A 20173-nucleotide genomic window follows, 5' to 3' on the forward strand; every position below is an offset into this window, starting at 1 on the left:
GAAAAATTGTTCTTTAGTCCCACATCCACAGAATATATCTGATGCTAGTGCCCTTTAAATCTTACAAGACTGAGATTTTGATACTACTCTACTAATAATAAGCAATAATAGTACATTTAAAAGAATAGAGTTGTAAATAAATTTGTCATTTTTCCAAATTCTCTAAGCAAAATAATTTGTTAATGACTTAATAGAAAGCTAATAGTTTTCTTGTTTCCTTTGTTTCCCCTTTAAGGGTAAGAAATTTTAACTGAAATATGTTGTATCAGAGGCTTGAAATACAGGTAAAACTGTGAAGAACCCATTTAAATTAAACTTTATACAAGCTATTTCACTAAAAACAATTCTAATAAACCATATTAGGTTGCCTTTTTAGTGCTATCTGCTTATTGAGATGGATGGATGGATGGATGGATGGATAGATATAGGTATAGTATGACACACATATCTGTATATATGCTATGTGTGCTTGTGTTTATAATTACCTTTTCTTATTCCTTTAAGCTCCCTTGCAGCAGTTCTGGAGATACAGCTTTGATTAAATGAGAATTTAGTTATATCAAATATTGTTTCAGAAAGAGCTATAAGTAGAGCCGAGAATTTTTTCTGAGTGTAGTAGAGTTTTTTTTTTTTTTTGTAATGAGAATTATTAAAGAAATGCACAGCACAGTATAGATTTCTAGGTTGTATAGATAAGTTTGTCTGGATTTTGCTATAAACCAGCTGTGTGGTCTTAAATAATTCCTTCTCTGATTTTTTGTTTTCAAATCTGTAAAAAAATAATACCTATCCTACTTCAAAAATATATTCCATAAAAATAAATTAAAAAATATATATATATTCCATAACCCATTAAAAACTTGAAAACAGATTTAAGAGGTTATTATTTTGTCCAGCTCAAAATAACTTTAAAATTCGTATCTCTTAGAGCTAATATTGCAAACCCCCACATTTTGCTCATAAAAGGCAGTGTTTTTTAGTTTACTGGACTGAAACTCATTTGTTCAACACTTAGTTTAAAAATGTAAAGAAAAACCAAAATAACAAAAATCGCTTTTACACTACATTATTTTAATTGTTTCCAATATGATTTTATACATTTGTTTCTTCTATCAGCTAATTGTCACTTTATTGAATTAATCTATCCACATTTATATGATCTATTTATAGAACCTGTTAGAAATATAGTGAAACATCTCCAAAGTCAATTTAAATGTTTGTTGTTCTAGCAAATATTTTTCTCATAATTTAACCAGAATGCTGCTGTTTTTCCAGAGGAAATCAAAGGAAGAAAAATAAAGCTGTAGGTCAAGTTCCCAAAAGGCAAATGAACAAGGGGAATATAAAAGAAAAAGATTTGTCAAATTCTACTATCTACTGTGGTCCCAAGTACCAGCACACACAGCCCCTTTGGGGGATTCTAAGAGTGGATGACAAGAAAGAGCATCCAAGAGAAGTTGTCGAGAGATTTTATATTTTAGAGACTCCTGGGACTCACAGATCTTAAAAGACAAAATCTCCAAACGTGATTTACTTAAAGTTAGATTGGGAAAACAGGAAAGGGAAAGTCTCCATATATTCCTTTTTGGTGATTTTACCAGATCTCTATACATTGATAGATGTTGAAAATTTCCAAGTTTATGTATGCTACCCAAACCTCTCTCACCTTTCTTGCTAAATGGATAGCTCCACTTGGATGTCCACGAGCTTCACAAACTTAACATGTCTGCACTGAACTCACCCAAGACCCTATTTCTCTTTCCTCCTATCCCCTCCCCCATCTCCCCTCATGGGGTATCTCTTACCAGCCATTTGATCCTCAGGCTAAAGGACCTGCAAGTCCTCCTCAGCTTTTCCCTCTTTTTTATCCTTTAATTGCCATATTTTTAGGCCCTTTCCGTTCCATTCCTGCCTCCTTCTCTCACCAGTGTCACAGTGATTTGCTGCTTTAATTTCTTACCTGCAATCTTGTCCTCGTAATACCTATTCTGCAGACACAGCAGTGAGCTGTAAGATCTTTCAGTGGTTCCCCACCAAATACAAAATTTACCCTACCAATGTGTTAGCTTAATATCTGTTCCACAGCATGTGGACAGATTAAATGCATGGGAATTGGTGGGGCAGAGTGGGGAGGGCTTATGGTCAATACATTTGAAAAATGAAACACCGTTAATCTAAAAGTAAATAAGTTTCTTCACTGCAGGATTTCACAGAACCATTAAGTTGAATTCATTAATTGTGAGACACCTAATGAGTACTTATATGCCGTGTTTCCCAGACTGACTTGTTCGTGGAATCATTTCCTGCAAGTCATCTTTACGGGCCCAGTGTTCTGTGGAACATACTTTAAGAAAGCTAGTCAAAAAGAAGAAGAAGAAAAAGGAAGGAAGAAAGAAAGAAAAACTTTATTACTTTACTTCTAATCCCTCCATCTTCATGTCCTACCATTCTTTCCCTCAAAGTTGATGTCCTGGGAATTCAACTTGTGGTTGTCTCCAGGCACCATACTGTCTCTTTGTTTTGTGCACTTGATCATGCCATCCTCTCATCTGGGAATTATCTCCTCATTCTTCTTCCCCCTTATTTTCCCCCCACAATTCATTTCTCTTAACCCATGATTCTGGCTCTTCCTTTAAGATGTACCTTCAGGCATTACCCTCTCCAAGAAGCTTTCTCTGACACCCCAGGCTCAAAAGAGTAGATACTCTTCATCTGGGTTGCATAAAGGAGGCCTCTATGATTTTTGGAAGACTTTATTTTTTTTTTTTATTTTTGGAAAACTTTAAGATAGTAGCACTAAACTTCACTGTTACTCTTGTTAACATTTTTAAGGCACAGAAATCAAACAATTATATTATTGCAGTTAGAGGCCTGAAAAATAATCTGCCTATAGAATTTTCCACATTGATTCGACTGAGTGAATCTTTGTGATGTTATTTAATATACTTTTCAATCCCGTGTAATTCCTTTAAACTATTTACTGATTATAAGTATAGAGTCCTGGGCAGCCCGGGTAGCTCAGCGGTTTAGCACTGCCTTCGCCCAGGGTGTGATCCTGGAGACGCAGGATCAAGTCCCATGTCGGGCTCCCTGCATAGAGCCTGCTTCTCCTTCTGCCTGTGTCTCTGCACCTCTCTCTCTCTCTCTCATGACTAAATAAAGAAAATCTTTAAAAAAAATAATAAGTATAGAGTCCTGATTAGATCCAGGTTTGATTCTTTGGCTAGAGCTTTTCATATATGATATATAATTCCTTTAGCACCACGTCAAGAAGCACATAGAATCTGCTTGTCCCACCTTCTGAAGAATCAGAAGAGTCAACTAAATTATTTTATGGTGCCAAAACATATCAAGTTACCTTACTTTGCACCAATATGCTGACAATAGTTAGAAGCTAGTTGGGGGTATAGGAAGGAATATAGCTACTCCAAGGAGTAGAGGGAGAATATTAAGGGATCACAGATGTCTCTTTATATTAACTGTAGAGCAGCAGTGTGTAGATGGTGTCTGCTTCCTTAACCTCCAGCATCTACCAGAAAGCACTCTACTGTAATAATCAAGTTAGAGATGAACTAAGCATAAGATTTTTGGAGCATGGCTAAACAAAATGGGTTATCACCTGTAATAAAGAATTTTGAAAACCACAATTCTATTAAAGGATAATTCCATCTTTTTATAAAAGACTTAATTCAGTGACTGTAAAACTCAGCACTTTAACATTTGATTTTTATCCTGTCTACAAGGAGATTTCATGCTTACTATACACAGACTGCTATAACCTTTAGAACAGTTTGCTTGATGTTTTTCTGTTTTTGTGACCCCTTGTTCCTTATATATGAGCTGTCGCTTATTGATGCTCTAAAATATGTCTCTGTAGTAAGAAACTTCCTTAATCTTTAGCCCTTCTCAATTGCTCTTTGAAATTTGCTGTAGCCTCAGAATTAAAACATCTAAGTTTACCAGTATGCTCTACTGTGTTTTAGACCATTGAAATTAAGAAGTAACAATCAGTTGTATAATTCCTACTGTATTATCTAATTCAGAGAACATCAGAATTTGTTTTCATTAAGTGATGCACTAAAATGTTTAATTTTTAAAAGAATAGCCCATTCACTCAGCTGGCTTAATCAGAAGAGCGTCTGACTCTTGATCTCAAGGTCGTGATTTCGAGCCCCATGTTGGGTGTACAGGTTACTTAAATAAACTTAAAAAAAAATTAGGAGTAGCCCATTGTTGCAAATAAACCTACTATTTTTAATTCTTTTTTTTTTTTTTTTAATTAGATCACACCGCCACCTTCACTATCAGATCCACTTAAAGAACTTTTTCGGCAACAGGAAGTTGTAAGAATGAAACTACGTTTGCAACACAGTATTGAAAGGGTAAGAAGTGTTTAAAATTATGCTACAAATTACTGTATTTTAATAATAGATTATAATGACCTATGTCATATTGTATATCATATACATATATAATTTTCCTTTAATTTTTTTTTCATATATAATTTTCTTAGGGGATTTTCCTTATTGAGAACTATTCAGGAAGATTTGATTTTGTTATCTTGTACCTGTGCAGTTAGATAGGGACTTTTTAAGCCTGTTTTAGGGTAGCTGCCCCTATGTTATAGTTCATGTTTTTATTTTTAACATATAAAAATCTCTAATTGCTTATCATTTGCTGAATTTGTGAAGCTAAAGAAGTGAATTTCTAGTTAAACAGTTGGATTTCCAAGTTTTGGAATTGTTGTTTGTTGCCAGCTACTTCAGTACAGAATACCTACCAGAGCTGTGCTTATTGGTCCTTACATGTCTGCTTTCGTAGTCTAGTCTCTAATGGTGAAACTTGGCATGGAATAAAATGAGAAAACCTATCTATAGAAATCATAAAAGTCATTTCCCTTGGATTGACAAAAATCTAAAACCTCCTTTGTCTTTTGGGAGGGTCAGGGACTTCTAAAACTTCATATGAGCTATGATCTTTCTTCATAGAAGTGTTGTGTGTGTACACACATACATACACACACACACTCATAAAAACAAAAGTGTGCTAAGTATGCTATTTCTTTGATTCATACATAACTGATTGGCTAGGGCAGAGGCTTTTAACTTTCTTTGTTGCCATGAGACTCTTGTTACAATCTGGTAAATATAAAACCTTTTCTCAGAATTATGCTTTCAAATAATAAAACAAATATATAGCATTTCAAAGAGAAATGAAAGAAGCACTAATACAGAACTTGTAACATTGTGCATAACCTATGTCAGTGAGAGGTTTGTTCTCAAGAAGTTAGGCCATAGGGCAGCCTGGGTGGCTCAGCGGTTTAGCGCTTGCCTTCAGTCCGGGGTGTGATCCTGGAGACCCGGGATCGAGTCCCACATCAGGCTCCCTGCATGGAGCCTGCTTCTCCCTCTGCCTGTGTCTCTGCCTCTCTCTCTTCTGTGTCTCTCATGAGTGAATGAATGAATGAATAAATAGATAAATAGATAAATAATAAATCTTTAAAAAAAAAAAGAAGTTAGGTCATATAACACACGTCAGTAGCTGTTTCAACCATTAGGCATGGTTGAAGCCACCTGGTAACATATGTTCACCTATTCATCTATACATGTAACAAAAGCCATGCTGCCTAACAAACAGTTAAGAATTCTCACTTGAACTGTGCAATTTTTCAGAACTTTAACAAAGAGTAAAGATGACTCCCATGCTTTCATATATTAACCAACAGTTTTAAATGCCTGACCTATGTGACAGCAAACAATGATACCATTTGGGGGCAGTATCTGCAACAATTATAATATGAATTGAAAATATTTGTGATTCCTATGGTTGGCAGAGTTGCAGATACTTCTGATATTAGTGTTGCTTGTGGCTTACATTCATAATTGAAAGAAATGGCCAATTGGAGGTTAGTAAAAATATAGAATTTTTCCCATCCAAAAAAAAAAAAAAAATTTTCTCATCCAAGTTAACAGATGACCCTCTCTCCCCAGTCTATCCATGGGCTTCTTGGGAATGTTAGGACCCCAGATCAAGAACCTCTGTTCTAGGATCATTTTTCCCTTTGAAAATGATGACAATACTTGAATACTATACTGGATGACCTGAAGTAGAATATTTAGGCTGCCATTTTAAGCAGCATATCTCTGTTAGTTATTTTAGGGGAGGGGGTCTGACTGCAAATAATATATTTCTTTCTCATATAGTGTTAAGGAATTTTTGGTGATTGCTCTTAATCTTATACTACTATGACCAGTCTTTTAGGAAAGCTTTTCTTCTAGCTGTTTTTTTCTTAGTATCTATCTGATCAGGTTTTTTTTATATTCTTTCAGTTAAAGTCCCCACCTTAAATTTACTTAATAAATCTTAAGTATTACACTTAGGTCTTCTCTTTTGAGTATCATTTGTCACATAAAATTTAAAATATTAAATAAGACTTTGTTTATTTGTGTTTTCACTAAATTATAAATACAGTAATACATATTTGGATATAAAGAGACCTGCATGCTCCAATAGGGGAAAGACAAAATTCTCATCAAGTCGAGAGAGAATAGGGAACATGGTTGGAAGAAGACCTACCACATCCCTAATATTCTCTCAGCCCAACCTGCCAGACAGAACCAACAAAACAATGGACATTTATAATGGAAAGATTCCTGGTCTCACTACCTCTGTATTTATAATGGAAAGATTCCTGGTCTCACTACCTCTGTCCTTGAAGTTCTAATCAGCCACAGGTCCCAGGGTTGTCCCCATTCATGTTGAAGCTGAAGAAGACAGTTACCACATGATGGCACAAGTCTGTAACCAGTATCACGATGGGTTGTATCTTAGCTACACCCTAGGGAATTCCCAGGCTGCTAAATGCAGAGGATTGCCTAGATCATTACATTAATTTTATGATAGGGTGACTTTCATATAACATAATTGGAAGTTTTGTATCCTGGTTAACACATTTTAAGGCAAGATTGTACTATGATTGTCAGAGATTTAAAAATCAGCATCAAAGTAGTGTTTGTTTCTATGAAAATATTCATTATAAAACAGAAGCTGCCACCACAGTGAAGGCACTTCACACCCATTAGAAAGCTATAATTAAAAGATAGTAAGTGTTGGCAAGAATGTGAAAAAATTGAAGCTCTCATACATTGCTGGTGGAAATATCAAATGATACAACTGCTATTAACAATTTGGCAGTTTCTCACCAGGTTAAACGTAGAACTACCATATGACCTAGTACCTCCCCTCCTAGTTATTTACCTAAGAGAAACAGAAAATATGTATCCAAAAACTTGAGTATGAATGTTCATAGCAGCATTATTCATGATAGCATAAAGCTAGGAACAACCCAAAAGACCATCAACTGATGAACAGATAAATAAAATGTGGTATATTTACACAATGGAATATTACTCAGCCAGAAAAGGAATGAAGTACTGATACACACTCCAACACAGATGAACCTTGAAAACATGTGACATGAAAAACAAAATACCACATGTTCTATGGATCCATTTGTAAGAAAATATTTAGAGTAGGAATCATAGAAACAAAAAGTAGAGTAGTGGTTGCCAGGGGAAGAGGAGGTATATGGGGTATAACTGGTGATTCAATGCAAAGTTTCTTCTTGGGGTGATGAAAATGTTCTGAAATTAGTGGTGATGGTTGAACATCTTGGTGAATATACTAAAAGCCACCATTTGTACACTTTAAAAGATAATTTTTTAGAGGAGTCTGCCACTTTTGGAAAGAAAACATTTACTTATACTTTTAGAACACTTTTAGAAAAAACTGAGGAGTGCCTGGGTGGCTCAGTTGGTTTAATGTCTGCTTTCTGCTCAGGTCATGATCTCAGGGTCCTGGGATGGAGCCCCACATTGGGGTCCCTGCTCAGCCAGGAGTCTGTTTCTCCTCTCTCCCTCTGCTCCTCCCCCACTCATGCTCACTCTTTCTCTCTCAAATAAATAAATAAAATATTTTTAAAAAAAGAAAAAATATTCTGAATTCTCTGAGATTCAGATTCTTTAGTACATTTTAAGTTATTTTGTTTGAAAAACAAATGATTGAGGAATTATGGGTTTTTTTTTTTTTCATTCTTGGTTCAACTAGGAAAAACTCATTGTATCCAATGAACAGGAAGTTCTACGAGTTCATTACAGAGCTGCAAGAACATTGGCAAATCAAACACTGCCATTTAGCGCGTGCACTGTTTTACTGGACGCAGAAGTGTACAGTGTGCCACTGGACGCTCAGGTAAAGTGCCACTAATTCAGTTGAAATGTTCCTAAATACAACTTGAGTGTTTTTGTAATCTACTTCCATGGAAAAAACTTGAATTTAGCAGTCAGTAAAACTCAAAAGAGAAAAGCAATTCTTACAGAATCTAGATCACCAGATCTTTTTTTCTAAAATCCTCTTATACGTTAGCCTTATGTTATAAAAGCTAATATTTACAAAACCATTATGTGTTTAGGATAGTGTCCTTTTACATAACATGTAATTTGTTTCTAAAGTGAATGTTTGTACCTTGAAGTAACTGGAAAGCAACTGTAAGCTGGAAAACGCTACAGGCAGATTGAACCTCTAGACTGTGGCGGTGCTAAAAACAGGACCAGGCTTTTTTTGTTTTGATCTTGGATATTGGTAGAATAAATAAACACACTTGTGGAAAAAAAAAAAAAAAAACTGTAGCTATGTCTTGAATAAAGTTTACTGCCACATATAAATTATATGAATTCAAAACCGGACATAGCAGTTGTCAGAATTTTTTGTGCTTCACAAACTAGAATGAAATTCATTGGTTATAAGAGAGATAATAATGATTAAAATAAAGAGCATAAGCATGGACAGTGAAGGATTACCACACAGAAATACTAGGAAATGCTATTTTAAGTCAGACAAACTAGAAACACAAAGAACACAGGGTATGTTACAGAGAAAATTACGTAGTTCTCTCTGGGCTTTATTTTTCTCCTGTTTAAAAAAAAAAAAAGATTAAACTAGATCAGTAGATTTCAAACCTTAAGTCACCAACTGTTTTATCCAAATGAAAGTATTCAGAGATATTTGAAAAGGCTATTAAGAATAATAATTGGGGGAACACCTGGATAGCTCAATTGGTTGAACATTCGACTCTTGATTTCAGTTCAGGTCATGATCTCAAGGCCATGATATCGAGCTCTGCATTGCTTTGTGCACTGGGCATGGAGCCTGCTCAAGATTTTCTCCCTCTGCCCCTCCCCCCACTCACATGCACACTATCTAAAAATAATAATAATGATAATTGGATCTTAAGAACTATTTGACTGTGAGGAAATAAACTCTGGAAAAGCCACTGAGGGAAGTTACATAATTCCCAGCTTTAAATAATTTAAAGGAAAAAAATGAATGGTTCTTTATAATGGAAATGAATAGTTTATGTTACTAAATACTGGACTAGACAGTGCAATATCTAGAGATCTTTTAAAGCTTCATTCAATTATAGAGTAACGAAGGAAATGAGAACAGCTAAAATTTTGAGCATCTGCCTGATGGCCTGGATGGCACTTTGATGGCATGGGTGATAGTAGTAGTAGTAATTACAGCAGATATTTATTAGAGTGAATGCTGCTTGTATGCCCAAGCATTCTGATGAGGACTTCAGAGGCTTAATTCTCAAAATAAGATTAAAAGAGGTATTCACCGCATTTTACAGAATAGAAAATTGAGAGAGTACATAATTAGTTCAAGATTGCATAATAAGATACAAAGCTGGCATTTGAATACAGCCTGTCTTAATTCCAAAACTGATATTCCTAAGAGTTGATACGGAATTTCTTTATGACCATTCCAAAATATTGGTCCTGGAAAAATGTTGGCCTGTATCCCACCTTAACACTTCTTCTCCCTACATATGGTAAAAATTACCACTAAAATGAGATACGAAATCAATTATACTTTAATAAGAATGTCATAGACATAAAAAAATTATATTTAATTATATTAATTATATATTATATTTAATTATTAATATTAAATATATAATTTAATATAAATTAAATATATAATATATTTATAATATATTAATATATTATTATATTTTGTTATATTTATATTTATCCTTTTTCCATCATTCCATTACACCACAAAAATTATAATGGCACATAGGTTTTAAAGTGGGTTGGTTATTACATTGTATAGTATTCAACTATTTTTAATCTTCTCTTTCAGTCTGATGACAGTAAAACTTCTGTGAGGGATCGCTTTAATGCAAGACAGTTCATGTCTTGGTTACAAGATGTAGATGATAAATTTGACAAACTAAAGGTATGTATGTTTAGAAGTTCAGTTTCAATGGATGCTTCCCCCTTAAACAGAAAGTGCAGCTCTGTTAGGAGTGACTAGTCACGCATGGCCACAGTCGGAAAGTAAAGGAAAATAAAGAGCACAAGTCCATTTTTCAAAACCAGTGTAGTATGAAAAATGAAACTACCACAGAAAAAGCAGCTTCTGTAAGGAGCACTAGGTTTTATAGAAGACTGATGAATCACTGACCTCTACCAGAACTAATAATACATTTTATGTTAATTGAATTCAAAGAAAAAAAAAAAGTTTCTAATGGGGATCTGTTTGCCTATTGTCCAATATCCAAGTCTGGTGGGTAGTTCTACTATAGGAAAGAATGGGGGGTGGAGGGAAGACATATTGAGAGAAAGAAAATATACTGCAAATAATTCATAAAGAAAATTATTTGGTTTGAGATTTTAAGTCATTTCAAAAACTACTTCTTAGCTGTTCATGGTTCTTTTGAGAATTTGCAATTTTATTATTTAAAAGAGCAATTTCTTTTTTGTTGTTTGTTTATTTTATTTTTTTAATAAATTTATTTTTTATTGGTGTTCAATTTACCAACATACAGAATAACACCCAGTGCTCATCCCGTCAAGTGCCCCCCTCAGTGCCCGACACCCATTCTCCCCCACCCCCCGCCCTCCTCCCCTTCCACCACCCCTAGTTCGTTTCCCAGAGTTAGGAGTCTTTATGTTCTGTCTCCCTTTCTGATATTTCCCACACATTTCTTCTCCCTTCCCTTATATTCCCTTTCACTATTGTTTATATTCCCCAAATGAATGAGACCATACACTGTTTGTCCTTCTCCGACTGACTTACTTCACTCAGCATAATACCCTCCAGTTCCATCCACGTTGAAGCAAATGGTGGGTATTTGTCATTTCTAATGGCTGAGTAATATTCCATTGTATACATAAACCACATCTTCTTTATCCATTCATCTTTCGATGGACACCGAGGCTCCTTCCACAGTTTGGCTATCGTGGCCATTGCTGCTAGAAACATCGGGGTGCAGGTGTCCCGGCGTTTCATTGCATCTGAATCTTTGGGGTAAATCCCCAACAGTGCAATTGCTGGGTCGTAGGGCAGGTTTATTTTTAACTTAAAAGAGCAATTTCAAATTAAAAGTCTGTGAGGTTAGACACTCTTGAAGTTGCAGACCTGGAAATAGTTGGCATATAGATACAGACAGGGTCAAGCAAAAATGGATGTGTAATTCAAAAACTTAATCACTAAAAAAACTATGGATGAGATTAATTTTTAAACAAAGCAAATTTAACAAAAATTGATAACTCTTCTCTTCTTCTCAATAGACCTGTCTTTTAATGAGGCAACAACATGAAGCTGCAGCTTTAAATGCCGTCCAGAGATTAGAATGGCAGCTCAAACTCCAGGAACTTGATCCTGCCACCTACAAGTCTATCAGCATTTATGAAATCCAGGAGTTTTATGTTCCCCTTGTCGATGTTAACGATGACTTCGAATTAACTCCTATATAATAGCAGCCATTCCTTCCGGTGGTGGTGTTTTAAACTGATGGGGCTCAAGAGTATTAAACTGTGGAACACTGCCTTTTGAGAAAAATACTGATATTATGCCTTTACAGTTGTTAGTAAAGTTTGACTAAAATTGGTTATGTAGTAAACACTGTCATTTTATAAAAAAATGAAAAGAGAATTATTTTGGATCCTAGATCCAAACAGTTTCTAACTGAAATCTATTATTTATATTGGTGAGAGGTAACTATTGCATTAGAGCATGTTGGCAGACTGTGGTAGATCTTTTAAAAGCTGAGAATCTAACAGCAACTGGAAGTTGTTAGCACTCTTAAATAACAAGATAACCACTAGTATTCCAGTGTCTTTCAAGTTTTATTAAAATACATTGGTAAACTAAAAGGTTCAGTTCCTACCAAATAGTTTCTAAATGTGGAAGAAAAACTTGGCACAAAATTTCTTCAGTTTATTATATCTGTAAATTAATTGTACAGTTTCTTTTCAAAAGTTTTAATATTGTCTTCCTTTTTAATAACTTATTTTATACATATTGTGCAGATGTAAATCTTGTAATTAATGGTCAAAATGTATACAAAGGGATTGGTAGTCAGAACATGTACAAAAAAATAATTGTAAAGCTGTTGTGTCTAATGTTTTATTGGACCAAAGTTGTAGTTTGTATGGAGTGTAGTAGTAGTGTATACAGGTAGCAAAACTTTTAAATAAGGCATGCATGCGTTTGAGTTAGCTTGTTTTCATCACCATAACTGTAAAGGTTGTGACTTAGTTGTACTGCATGCTTCCTATCATTTAACTCTCTCCATAAGCGATGCCTAAAGTAGTGTAGGGTGTTTCATGCCAGTCTCCTGGGATAGTACCTATGACTCACTATGTCAGACATATTATTTAGAATTAGTCATGCAAAGAAACAGCTCTTTTTTCATCTCACAATAGAACCTATCCCCCTCTCCCAAAATGCCTTTGAATGAAAATTCTGAAATTGTAAATGTCTATTTTAATACTCAAGTATGAAAGAATCTGTGAATATATGTAAATATGTTTAATAAATTTTATTGGTCATGTTAAATCATTGTAAAACTTTTTTACATTGCTTAAATATAATGTTTTAAGCTTAATAACCTTTGCACTTTTAAAATACAAACTGAGTACTCAAATCAAAAGATATTCGGTAGTCAAAATACAAGAAACAGGCATATTCTGACCAATCTCTTCAATGTTTATGAAAAACTGATAAATATGTTGTATTTTTTTCCTTGTATCAAGATGCAAAACATATAATTTTCAGAATTTTATAGTTAAAATAAGATTTGGTATGCTGTTTTTAATAAAATAATTAGCAATATACTTAGAAAAAGTCATTTCTCCTATAACATGAGGTAGATTAAATAATCAGGAATATTTCAGATCTGAAATCCGCTAAACTTATTAAAACATTTTTAAAAGGAAAATTAGGTTATATGTAAAATTGAACATAAGTATATGAGATAAAATTTACAGAACTTTCCACAATACTTTCTTGAATTATGAAATAATGCTGGACATTTTTTATTCTGATAGAGAAAAGTTAAAAGATATATGTGAGGAATAAAGTGACTTAAACTCAGCAAGCAAGTTGGAAATCCCAGCTAATGGGAGAGAATGTAAAAATTGAAGTTTCTGAGTGCAAAGGTATATATTAAGCTTAGGGATTTTTGAATTTTTATGTCAATTTATATTTTAATTCATACTGTACTTGGCATGCGCAATAAAGCAGCACTGTAAAAGATACACAGTGCAAGAACTTTATTATAAAGGTTGGATGTAGTGTTCTTTAGAAACTTAGATGAGAGATTTGGGCCTTTTTTATTGGATAATGGGGCCAGGAAAGGCAGGGTAGATTTTGAAGCACTGGTTTTGTTGAAGTTAAGTTTATTAAGGCTGGGAACATTAAAAGCTAATTTATAAAAGCAATACTTTTTAATATGAAAAACTCAATGCAAATTTTGTTTATACTTTTGCCTAAAAAGAAAAAACCAGATTATTGAGCATTAAAAATATGAGAGGGGTAAATTTATACTGCTTTTTGTTCTGAGGGTCCAACTGGAAAATGGGGGAAAATCACTGTTTGGCCTAACAGAACAAGCTGCAGAAGAAAAACAAGCAAGCAGGAATCTGGCATGTTTTAGTTGTCCCAGCTTTTTAAATACTAACCCCAGTTCTCACCCTCTTCAATGGTACCTCAAGTTGCTGGAGCCTCTCTGCCATGATTCTGCTTCTGCAGATTTCCTTTGTAAAATGACTCAAAGCTAAATGGATAGCTTAAAAGTGAATGCCTTCTTGGTGGAATTTATTCTTAAGTAAGTAGTTAAGAGCTTTTGATATTAAAGATATCCTGAAGCTCTGAGACTAAAAAAATCTTGGAATGGGGTATATACCTAAAGAGATTTAGGATTCTGAAAGAGAAATAAAGGATGGTTAGTTTAATCAGTGATTTTTTTTAAAACTTCAAATATCATGAACAAGATACTAAATTGTACCTAAGGATTTGTATTTCTTTAAATCTTGTTCTAAATCATATCTGTTTAATAAATGACTAGTTGATATTTGTGCATGTTATTTAATAAAGAGTTATATTTTTATAGAAAAAAATAAGAGTGAAATGTGTGCTAACTGTTTTTTTACTTTCCACTCCCATGTGACTCTAAGCCAAACACTAATGTTTACCTGGGCAGTAGCAAAATTACAGAAATACTCATTTTAGGGAAACAGCCTCTGAAAAATAGCTCAGTAATGAGGTCTCAAAAGTGAATTTTAAATGTTAGATATGCTGCAAACTTCATAACCACAAAAATCTCAAGCAAAGATCCCATGAGGCTCATTTTTAACTGCCAATAATTATGCACTTATGCTAGAAATTGAGTGTAATGCTAAATATGTATTTTTCTTAATTAACCAGAAAGTATTTTTTATTCTATTTCTGGTATCCTGATACATAAACCCCAAAATATTCTATAGAGGAAATTGGCTTTAAAACTCATGAGCTAGTCTTATCTTCTTATATTATATTTAAAGAGTGTTTTCATGATATTTAAAAAATCTGTTTCAAACAAGGTAAAAAGATTGATACAAGAGATATTAATCGGAAAAGCTTGTGTGAAGTTTAATCAATTAAATGTCTTGTAATTTATTTTCTTGGTGGCTTCTTGACACTGTAGTCTCCAATGTACCTAAAATGGAGTAACAGAGCCTCCACAGTAGTAGTTACCCAAAATATTTCCAGTCAGTAACACCAGAGTTCATGGAACAAACGGAGGCAAATAAAGTTTAAATAGTTCCTTTAATATGGCAAAAACATGTAGAATTGTATTAGCATAAAAACAGTGGAAAATACATGTAGAAAGACTTTTCCAGTGACTGTTAAATGCTATAAAGTATCTGCAAATAGTGTAAATTTTTTATACATGTGCATCTCTCCATTAGAGAAAATTGCACATAACATTATCTAAAGATGAACATGATCTTTGCTTGCATGGGGATTCAGTTGTATTAGATCGATTAGTTACACAGAATTTATGATTATTTATGAAACATTTCTTTATTGATGACTTTTTTTAAGTGCTTTAAAACAAAACAAAAAGCTTATATGCCATGCCATATCTGAGTAGTCCTAGATAAAAAGCTTTTAGGTAGCCACCTTTTTCTCCACTTCTGAAGGAAATTTTGCTGTTAATCCACAGAATGAAGCATATGTGGCATGTGTTTACAGATTAAAGAACAATACCTGTGTGCCCATCACTTAGCTTAAGAGCTCATTATCAGTACCTTTTTTTTTTTTTTTTTTTTTTTTACTGGTTTAAATCCAGTTTAAACAAACAACCCAAACAGCCAGTCCTGACAAATGTATACACCGTTACCATGGCCTGAATGCAGTAAGCTCTCCCGGCCCCTTTGCAGTCAGTGCTCCTACCCCAGAAGCAACCACCATGATTCCCATCACCGTATGTTACTTGTACCTGTTCTTGAACATATAAATGGAATCAAACAGTATATACGATTTTCTTGCTTTTGACTTCTTTCTCTCAACGTAAGGTTTTGAAATTCATCCATGTTGCATATATATCAGTAATATGTTCCATTTTATTAATGAGCAGTAGTATATTGTACAAACTTGTTTATTCATTCTCTTGTTAGTAGACATTTGGATTGTTTCCAATTTGGGGGCTGTTGTGAATAAAACTGCTGTGAATCTGCAAGTCTTTGTGGACATATTCTTTCATTCTTGGATACATACCTTGGAGTACTAGGTCATTGTGTGTTTATTAGAAACTGACAGTTCTCCAAAATGCTTGTACGATTTTACACCCCTACCTATGAGAGACTCAGTGGCTTTGAGTCTTCATCAATATTTGGTTGAATATTTGATTGTCAGTCTTCAATTCTAGCAATTTCGGTGGATGTGTAGTGATATCTTGTGCCTTTAATTGGCATTTCCTTGATGACTAATGAGTTGAACATCACTTTTCATTTGCCTGTTGACCATTTGTACATATTTTGTGAAATGTCCTCAATTTGCTCACTTTTTATTGGGTTTTTATTTCTGATTTATAGGAATTCTTTATGTATTCTGCATTTAAGTCCTTTGGTCAGATATATTTGTTTGTCCTGCATGTACCTAGTCTGTGGCCTGCTTCCATTTTTTCTTAGTGACTAGTTTCCTCCCTTTTTTTTTTTTTTTTTTTTTTTTTTTTTTTTTTATTCATGATAGGCACACAGTGAGAGAGAGAGAGGCAGAGACACAGGCAGAGGGAGAAGCAGGCTCCATGCACCGGGAGCCCGACGTGGGATTCGATCCCGGATCTCCGGGATCGTGCCCTGGGCCAAAGGCAGGCGCCAAACCGCTGCGCCACCCAGGGATCCCAGTTTCCTCCCTTTTTAGTAATACGCTAACACTGTCATGACTTTTTCAGAATAATTAGTGGATATCCTAATGCCTCCCCCCTGCCAAAAATTTTCCTTTTAATATGGATACACAACCATAGCTTTAGATTTCTGAGAAACACCACCTCTATTACTTTTAAATGCACCAGTATTTGAATATTAGAATTAGACGTTTTTAAAACCTTGCCTGAAAAAAAAAAAAAAAAAACTTTGCCTGAATTAACCTTTTTTTTTTTTTTTTTTTTTTGAGGGCAAGAGAGTGTGTGCACGTGAGGAGGAGAGGGTAGAGGGAGAGGGAGAAAGAGAATCAGCGCAGAGTCCGACTTACAGATGGATCTCATAACCCTGAGACCATGACCTAAGCTGAAACCAGGAGTCACTCAACCGACTGAGCCACCCATGTACCCCAAACTTGTCTTATTTTCTTGACACCCTTTCTATATTGTCTAGGTTGTCTACTCTTTATATAGATCCTAATACTGTATGTTTGTTTAAAGATTTTATTTATCTATTCATGAGAAACACAGAGAGAGAGGCAGAGACACAGGCAGAGGGAGAAGCAGGCAGGGAGACTGAGATGGGACTTGATCCCAGGTCTCCAGAATCAGGCCCCAGGCTGAAGGCGGCGCTAAATCGCTGAGCCACCAGGGCTGCCCTGTTTGTTTTTTAAGCAGAGTATGGATAAGATTGGAAAAGCCCAGTATCATAGGTGGACTTTTAGGGAGCAGATGAATCATCTGAACTATGAGCTGCGGGGATACTTTTCAGCTCCTCCGCTGATTCACACATCAATCTATGCACTCAACACACAGTATATGTGTCGTGCCAAGGACTATGCCACTTGAAGATTTACACAGCATTTACCAAGATTGGTTCTCAAAAGTTTTGGTCACCAGACCTCTCTGGAATCCTGAAAGTACTTTGAGAGCTTTTGTTTCTGTATGATATCAGTTGATATTTAATAAAGTAGAAATTAAAACCATTTTTAAATATTAATAAACTCATGCATGTTTTTATGAAAATATATTTCCAAAATTAAAAATTAGAGAAGTGTGTTATTTTAAATTTTTGCAAACTCCTTAATACCTGGCCAAATAAAAGAAAGCTAGAAATTTCATATCTGCTTCTGCACTCAATGTGTTGTACTTATTATTTGTTTGGTGTTTAGTTTGGTTTGGTTTGTATGAAGAAAATCTGACCTCACACAAATAGGAAAGGGGAAGAATATTTTTAATATTTTAATAGATTTTCAGATAAATGTGGGCATTATTCTTTGATTCCACATAAAAATGCAACAAATAGTTTCTCTTTTTTAAGATCTTATTTAATTATTCAATAGATCATGAGCAGTGGAAGAGGCAGAGGGACAATCTGACTCCCCACTGAGCAGGAAGCCTGATGTAGGGCTTGATCCCAGGTCACCCTGAACTGACATCATGACCTGAGCTGAAGTCAGACACTTAATTGAATGAGCCACCCAGGCACCCTGAGAAGTAGTTTCTAAAAGGTTAGTTGCCTTGTGGAATCTGAAACCATATAATCAGCTTTTCCTAATTCTGTTACATTAAATCCATTAATCTATCTTGCACTTCGAATGGGTCTTTTAGCAAGGCATGATTTTTAACATCAAGTATTGATCATTTGGAAAACATTGGGTCGCTGTGTTATGTGTGTGTCTTCCAAATGTTGACAGACCTCATTATACAATACCCAAAATTCACATTTGTTAATATCACCATTGATTTAATCAGAAATGTCTTTTTGGGATCCCTGGGTGGCGCAGCGGTTTGGCGCCCGCCTTTGGCCCAGGGCGTGATCCTGGAGACCCGGGATCGAATCCCACGTCGGGCTCCCGGTGCATGGAGCCTGCTTCTCCTTCTGCCTGTGTCTCTGCCTCTCTCACTCTCTCTCTCTCTCTCTCTGTGACTATCATAAATAAATAAAAATTAAAAAAAAAAAAAAAAGAAATGTCTTTTTAAGTATGGGGAAGCTGTGAAGCTGTAGGTGACAACTACAAGTTTTCCGAAATCCTAATTTCACTTGAAAGGTCAAATGTTATTGGCAACAAACACCGTCAGTTGTTTAAAATGACAGGCCTTTACAAAAGTATCATGTGATTGATAGATTGATAGATGGATAGGTCTCCATCTCATTAAACATTCATCATACAGACATTCCATAATTTATTTAACCAGTTCCCTCTTAGACATTTAGATATTTTGCAAATGTTTATTATCAAAAACAAAAAGATGTTCAATGAGCATCTTAGTATTGAGATAAATTCTTATGCTAAAACATATTACTGTCTCAGCAGTCGTTCTTTTGCCAGCTTTTCCTTTACAGAGAAATGAACATCTGGTACTGAATGGCCTCTTTTATACCAAGGAGCAAACACCTTCTCAGATAGACTCCTCACCTAGCCTCATAGTTTCCGTCCAGCTCTACTATAAGAAGTTGGAATTTAAAAATTCCCAGACAGATAGAATGGATGACAGACAAGGTAACCTTCAGAATTCTAGGCTGAACTAATAAATATAGAATGGGCTTATGAGTTTAGTTTCATTCAGAATTCCACAGCCAGTAGATTTTTCTGCATGGGAAACTAAATATTTCAGATTATTCACAGGACTGTTCTAGCCAACCAGAAAGATCCACAATAGCAGAATTTCCCAAATTCTCCACCACGAGAATTCATCGTTGTGAAGATGAGCCAGGATTCACATAATAGATCTATGCACTCTGGGAGGAAGACTGCCTAGCAATCAATCTGATACTCTAATTTTACAAAATACCTGATGCTAAGGATACAATTCTTTTAATTCTTAGGGTAATGTTAGTATTTTCTCATAGACTTTTTACACTATTTATGTAATCTTTTACTATACAGCATATCCCTAGTAGGTTATGATAAAGTCAACTCTCCTATCTTCAGGCTCCTAATCATGAGTAGAAATAATTACTGAAGCCAACTATCCCCACTGTATATTCATTCTGAACAACACTACATGATGGCACTGATTTGGGGAAACAGGCTACAATTTTTCATGGCAACTTGTTAATGCTTTTAATTTTAAAGTATATTTGTATTATAGTCCATTGTCTTTTTCCTATTAGTCACCTCTATACCAGAGTAACCGTGTTATAATTCTCCTTCAACAGAGGCATAGAGACTCGTTCTTTTTACATGCTAAAAAATAATGTTTTCACATTTTCACTTCCATTGATAATAAAGTAGCAGAACAATCCTACGACCTTACAAGGAGGTTGGGCATAATTTGTGTCCCCATCAGCCAAGGAGGAAAGATCTAATACCCAGGGCACCAGATACAGTACTCAGAAGGGCATTAATATTGTAGTGAGACCAAATAAGCCCTGAATCCAGTGTAGTCAATCCTAAAAATGAGCTTCAAAAA

The 20173-nt window shown here is 34.8% G+C and overlaps 1 protein-coding gene across 9 annotated transcripts in view; it reads left to right on the plus strand.

The window, feature by feature from the left end:
- Positions 1-16075, plus strand: part of ANKRD12 (ankyrin repeat domain 12) — a 124515-nt gene extending 108440 nt beyond the window's left edge. For all 9 annotated transcript variants that reach the window (XM_025429506.3, XM_025429508.3, XM_035718739.2 and 6 more), the window contains 4 exons: positions 4284-4382; positions 8107-8250; positions 10207-10302; positions 11640-16075. In XM_025429506.3, the coding sequence (XP_025285291.1) occupies positions 4284-4382; positions 8107-8250; positions 10207-10302; positions 11640-11825 (525 nt within the window). In that variant the 3' untranslated portion in view covers positions 11826-16075. The remainder of the gene's footprint in view (positions 1-4283; positions 4383-8106; positions 8251-10206; positions 10303-11639) is intronic.
- Positions 16076-20173: the final 4098 nt, after the last annotated feature.

Source organism: Canis lupus, chromosome 7, assembly GCF_003254725.2.
Source record: "Canis lupus dingo isolate Sandy chromosome 7, ASM325472v2, whole genome shotgun sequence".
In the NCBI taxonomy this organism is placed as follows: Eukaryota; Metazoa; Chordata; class Mammalia; order Carnivora; family Canidae; genus Canis; species Canis lupus.